Genomic DNA, 6,284 nt, shown 5'->3' with positions numbered 1-6,284 from the left:
CCTTAGAGGGTGCTTGGATCCAAGGAACTTATTTTAGTCCGACTAAAAATAGTCTCTTTAAGAGGCTAAAGTTCCAAGCACCCCTGACTAAGGAGGGGCTAAAACTAGTCTTGAGATTATTTTTTTTAGTCAGGGGTACCCTACTAAAATATGGATTAGTCCCCTCTCTCCTCATTTGACTCCTCTCCTTTAACACGGTCGAGTTCTGGATTGAAGGGTTTGGAGGATAATAAATGCTCATTAACTTGATTTTAGTCTCTTTAGTATTTGGATCCAAGTATGAGTGAGGTTAGCAAGTTTAGTCCCACTACTTTTAGTCATGGGACTAAAACGTATCCAAGCACCCTCTTAGACCCTGTTTGGTTCATAAGTCCTAGGACTTTTTCTAGTCCCAACTAAAAAGTCCCTAGTCCCTAAAAAGTCCCTCCCTGTTTGTTTCCAGAGACTAAAAAGTCCATAGTCCCTCCCTAAAGGTTATTAAATGACCATGTTGCCCCTAGTATATAGAAAAATAACAATCAAACAACATCATGGGGTGACGAGCCAATGGATGCATGGAGGGGCATTGTTTGAAAAGTCTCAAAAAGTCCCAAAAAAGACTCTCAAGGAGAGTCTTCTTCATTTAGTCCCAAATGCCTAGTTTAGTCCCTAAAAAGTCTCTCCCTTTGATAAAAAAGTCTTTAAGAGAGACTTTTTCTAGTCCCTACACAAAAAAGTCTCTGGAAACAAACACCCCCTTAGTCATGTGTCTATGTGTGTCTCGAATTCTTTAGAAATGGAAAATTGAATTAATGAATTAATGTTGCGAGCTACTAGGAGCATGTGCTACCGCAACTGGCATCAATTTCCCTTAACCTTGCTATTTTGGGAGACATTAGTTGATTAAAGTCTTACCGCAACATGCTGTATGAGTGAGCTCATTTATTTCCACTGCTTCTTTTTTATGGTACAGTAACACCACTTCCGTCAGTTACACTTGAGGCGTCTGTAAAAAAATTTGCAGATCAATCCGGGGTGCATGATTAGTTTCACTATGCCAGCAGCAGCATAAAGCCGCGGTCCACAGCCCATCAATGAAAAGTCAACCGGAGAAGAGATGAAAAAGAGGCGAGATCGAGGATGGAGAATGTACTGTAGCAAAAGCTGAGGTGAAAGAAGGATCACTTTAGAAGGGAGAGAGAGAGGGGGGGAGAACCGAAGCAGAGTGCAGCCCAACCACATCCTCCGTACCATACGCTCGTGGTAACTGGTAGTAGTAGTAACTTCCTCGCCCATGGCGATCTCCGGCGACGACAGGTACGCGCCCGCCGCCGACTCCGGCGGCGGGAAGCTCTGGAACCTCTGCCGCATGCCCTTCAGGCAGGCCAGCGGCGCGCCGGCGCCAGCGTCGTCCTCCTCCTCGTCCGGGATCCACCACTCGGCCGGCCGCTACGGCCATGAGGCGCCCGTCGCCGGAGACGGCGGCACCCCTGCCGCGCCGGCCGGGATCTCGACGGTCGCCAAATCTCTGCTGCCGGCGCGGCGCCGCCTCCGGCTCGATCCGTCAAACAAGCTCTACTTCCCATGTGAGCGCTCGACGAAGTCATGTCTTCTTTGAGCCAGTCTTTCTTGTTTAATTGTGGGTTGTGGTCGTGAGGAACTCCGAAAGCTGCAGATTTGCGGGTGCAGCGTGACTAGCACCGTTCGATTGCGTTAAGTTCCGGGATTGAATTTTTGGTTCGAAATCGCTCGATCTCCGCTGTCTTGAAGCGGGAATCTGTGGGTGGCCGAGGAAGTCACGATCTTGTGGCGCGATTTGCCATCCGAATTTCTTGATCTTGTTGCAGGAGGTAAACCGTAGTGGAATTTCCGTTTGTAGAGTTTCCTACAGGGTTTGCCAACGCTTAGATCTCGAATGGAACTTCCAAGATTCGCGAGCCACGATTTTGGTAGGGTAGTTATAACATGTCTGTATCCTTAAATGCAGTATTAGGGTCGAGGCAACTTTCTATTGCTGGCAGCTTTTTGCTATACTCATTACTGAGTGCTTAGATGGAAACAGTGGAATCATAGGATGAAAACCAATTTTACGCATCAGCTTGTTGATTGGTTGCTTTTGAGGGTTCAGTATCTATATTTGTTGCCGTGAAGTGGTGGTAAAAAGATCGGTGTTCTTTCTTACAGCCATACCTTACATAAAAAACTGACTCTTCTAGTTGAGTTGAAACCTGAAAACAAAATTGGAAGTATATGTCTTCTTGCTGCACTTAGCACGTTGTTGCCTAGGTGCACGCCTATGGTCTCCAGGGCGAGGGAGTCTGCCTTTACTGGGTTAAGGATGTTTTGTGGTGTCTAAATTTAGTATCTACTCCCTCCATCCGAAAATACTTGTCATCAAAATAGATAAAAAGGGATGTATCTAGAACTAAAATACGTCTAGATACATCTCCTTTTATCCATTTTGATGACAAGTATTTCCGGACGGAGGGAGTATCTATCTAAAGCGATCAACAAATAGGCAAGCATCCCATGACGGTTTGTGAAGGGAAGTCTTGTGGGATGCCCTCCCATAATGCCGAATGGACTATTTGATTTTGTGATGCATAGGCAAAATATTTGGTATCTACATTGATGTTTAAATGTAAGCAACACTGGAGTCTTCTACATAATTACGTAGTTATTTGCTCCGCAACTCCGACCCTGTCTTCAGTAGGTGCTGCGTGAGTGTGAGTGTGTGCGTGTACGTTGTCTTTGGTGTTTCTAAAAAAACATAGTTATTCAATTGACAGGACTGATTGTTAAATCACTTAGCTGTAGACATGTGGTTAGCATGTACTCCCTCCGTCCGGAAATACTTGTCATCAAAATGGATAAAAGGAGATGTATCTAGACCTATTTTAGTTTTAGATACATCTCTTTTTATCCATTTTGATGACAAGTATTTTCGGACGGAAGGAGTAACATGGTAATAGGAGGCAAAATCAAGAAATAGACTTCAGTTTTGCTCGGTTTTTCTCTTACATGTTCTCTTCTTTATAGAGATGCTAATAAGCCTTCCGGCTTGCCTTGTGTAGATGAACCAGGCAAGCAGGTCAAGAGTGCAATTAGGATAAAGAATACAAGCAAGTCACATGTAGCATTCAAGGTTAGTATTGATTATTGCTTTGCAGCTTATCCAATGGCAGATGGGCTGAATTTGCATTTAAAGATCCAGTGCTTAACAATAACTCTGTTCATAACTATATTTTTCTGACTGTTATCATCCTTTTGAATTTCTAGTTTCAAACAACTGCACCCAAGAGTTGCTTTATGCGTCCTCCTGGAGCCATACTTGCCCCTGGCGAGACTATCATAGCGACTGGTAATGTACTGGTCACATTGTATCCTTTCTTAGCAACAGCAAGGTTACTCAGTATGTCCATATTTGGTGCTTACTACTGTCCCCTTTCGACATGCCAGTTTTCAAGTTTGTCGAGCACCCAGAGAATAATGAGAATGTTCTGCAGAAGTGCAAGGTCAAGTTCAAGATTTTGAGCTTGAAGGTCAAAGGACCCATGGAATATGCACCAGAATTGGTTTGTGACATTTCTATTTTATCCTTCTACTTTCACGCATGCTTGTTATTTCTAGTAAGTTCGGCGAACATTTTCCAATTGCCGGCATATACCTACAGGTACTATAGTTATTGGAGTGCCTGAGACATAGAGGGGAGGAGATTGATGTCAGTGTACTTCTGGTGTTGAATTGCTTGGGTGGAAGCTCATTTTTTAACCATACGAGTACTCCTGCCTAATTGGCTACCTAATTTCGCGATTAAGGACTGTTGAGGTAGATGTAGGTTATTAACTGAACATTAAGGGTAAACTTCCTAACACCAGCTGCAATTTCATTGTTGTCAGACTAGGCCAGACATTTCATTCCAAGTCCATATCATCACTCTACCATTAGTTTATATCCTAAATCTCACGAGGAAATGGGTAAATCCCAGTCGTGATCTTGCCCCCTAACTCTCCAAGGGTTGACAGAGCACAAATCAACCCCGACCCTAACTCTCCTTTGTGAGGGGATATAAACAAGACATCTCATCTTCTGCTGTTGTCATACTGAGAGGCTTGACAGACATACACATAACATAGATAAGGAGAAAAGTTCATTCCCGTTTGATGCTGTTGCACGATTTTTATCAACGGAGACAATCGAAGGGTCAACCGTGTCCCTATTCACCTCCAGTTTGGCCAGTGTGTTCTTGCCCTCTTGAGCACCCATACTTCACTGAGATAGGAGGAAGGGGGCATGGCGGTAAGATGGGGGGAGTTGCAGGGATCGACTGTTTTGTGATGGCAGCTCCAGGGGGACATGGGATGAGTGGGTGTAACATCAAAACAGATCCCATTAACTACGACAGAGCTGATCCTAGAGAAGCGACTTGACCTCTCTCCTCGCCATGTCTCCTTCACATAATGTAAATGCTGACGTGTAATGTCCTCTGTAACAACATAGGTGGGTTGTTGGAGGTGCTCGAGTGAAGAACAAACTGACAAATTTATAGGCGAGTTCAACCATGTTTGACTCCCGGATAATATAATTAACGAAGACTACAGGAGTACGTGAACTGGAATAGAGCCTCTTCTTTTCCTTCTCGTTTCTTGCTCCTCTCGAGTTTTGCTTAGTGTTTTTGTACTTGAGGGCTAGGATTTTGCTCATCTCCACTTACAAAAGGAGGCTTCTCGACCCTTCATTGCCTTCTTTACAGGCATGTTGAGGGTGGACCTATGTTTTCATATGCAAGAATGCTAACTCAATCCTCTCCGTACACTTGAATAGTTAGGATGTCCAAATTGAATGAGTTAAAATTCTTTCCTGAGGGAGGCTTGGGGGGATTCAACTAGAAGAATATGCTGTTAATTCATAGAATGGAACTTGATAGGGTAAATGTTGATGGAGTAATCCTAGTGCTAGGTAGTTTACTGCTGTAGTCCATTTTGCCCTGGTCTGCTTTCAGTAGTTTAGTTGGATACGAGGCAGTGCTCATGCTGTTGGTCCCCCATTTGTGGTATAAATTGAAAGAGGCGCATATGTTTGGTTCAAACCTTACCTTCATAACGAACAGTAACATACTTGTGATTCATATCCCTGCCGTTTGGAAGGATGACTTCTTTTGTTGGTTGCAGTTCGACGAGCAGAAAGATCAGGCAGTGGTTGAGAAGATACTGAGGGTTGTTTTCTTGGATGTTCAAAACCCAGGCCCTGTAAGTAAATCATACAAACACCGTTACTTATAAGAACTTTCTTCCATGGACAGAATCGCAATAATATGTCTCATGTTCCATTTGTTTCCAAAGCAACTGGAAAAGCTGAACACTCAGTTAGCCGAGGCAGAGGCTGCACTTGAGGCGCGGAAGAAACCTCCGGAAGAGAATGGTCCTAAAATTGTTGGTGAAGGGCTCGTCATTGATGAATGGGTATGTATATCTCTTCAGATCTCCTACGGTGTTCTAGTTCATTGTTTTCTTGTGGAATCCCTTTTCCAGTGCTAAAATTCATGCTCCATGTGTTGGTCGCAGAAAGAGAGGAGGGAAAGATACCTCGCACAACAACAGGTTGAAGCGGTCGACTCGGTGTAAATTGTACCTTCTTCTGCTAGAGCGGCATATGGCTTGAGCAATGTGTTGTGATAATTCTTATAAACTGCTAGGTTCTGCTAGTTTAGTGTGCGGTAGTTTAGAGTTGTGCTTGAAGGATCGGTCTCCAGTGAACAGGCTAACCTTTGGTTGTTTCAGTACTCGCTGTGTAACAGATAAATTAATTGGCTTGTCAGAACAATAAAGTGCATATCCGTAGCTTGTGTTTATCTCTTGCGAGAGCTGACCTTGCTTATGATGTGTTCATTTTTGGTGTCCATTCTTTTGCTGCTCCCAAATTGCGCTGTTGTTTTGTCGAGAAAGAGAAAGTACTTGAACCTGTCAATTTGCAAGAGCTCGAGGCCCCCTTCACTTGGGAAGAGGTGGCAAATATAGTGCGCCGGCTGCCCAACAATAAGAGCCCGGGGCCTGATGGTTTCACCAATGAATTCTACTCCCTCCGTTCCAAAATATAGCGCGCCCACGCTTTTCGAGGTTCAACTTTGACCATAAATTTAACCCACGAGACCGACTGCGGCGGGATCAAAAATTATATAATTAAAATTTTTTTTTGAATACGAATTTATTGGTATAATTTTTTCGCCCGCCGCAGTCGGTCTTGTTGATTAAATTAATGGTCAAAGTTGAAGCACGGAAACCGAGGACGCGCTATATTTTGGAACG

General features: G+C 43.9%; 1 protein-coding gene across 1 annotated transcript; it reads left to right on the top strand.

Annotated features, from left to right (window-relative positions):
- Nucleotides 1-1,130: 1,130 nt before the first annotated feature.
- LOC119363335 (vesicle-associated protein 4-2-like) lies at nucleotides 1,131-5,867 on the top strand. Its single transcript, XM_037628675.1, has 7 exons — nucleotides 1,131-1,565; nucleotides 3,054-3,124; nucleotides 3,259-3,340; nucleotides 3,439-3,554; nucleotides 5,151-5,228; nucleotides 5,322-5,441; nucleotides 5,544-5,867. The coding sequence occupies exons 1-7, from the start codon at nucleotides 1,274-1,276 to the stop codon at nucleotides 5,601-5,603; spliced, it is 819 nt and encodes a 272-aa protein (XP_037484572.1). The 5' UTR covers nucleotides 1,131-1,273; the 3' UTR covers nucleotides 5,604-5,867.
- Nucleotides 5,868-6,284: the final 417 nt, after the last annotated feature.

The sequence above is a fragment of the Triticum dicoccoides genome, chromosome 2B (assembly GCF_002162155.2).
Source record: "Triticum dicoccoides isolate Atlit2015 ecotype Zavitan chromosome 2B, WEW_v2.0, whole genome shotgun sequence".
In the NCBI taxonomy this organism is placed as follows: Eukaryota; Viridiplantae; Streptophyta; class Magnoliopsida; order Poales; family Poaceae; genus Triticum; species Triticum dicoccoides.
Note: the sequence above shows the minus strand (reverse complement) of the source record. Positions and strands in the feature narration are given on the sequence as shown.

Excerpts from the sequence above, each read along its gene's own strand:
- LOC119363335 (XM_037628675.1), top strand. The coding sequence starts at position 1,274 with ATGGCGATCTCCGGCGACGACAGGTACGCGCCCGCCGCCGACTCCGGC. Across the intron at positions 3,555-5,150 it reads TGGAATATGCACCAGAATTG|TTCGACGAGCAGAAAGATCA; the intron begins GTTTGTGACATT and ends TGTTGGTTGCAG. Across the intron at positions 5,442-5,543 it reads GGCTCGTCATTGATGAATGG|AAAGAGAGGAGGGAAAGATA; the intron begins GTATGTATATCT and ends TGTTGGTCGCAG.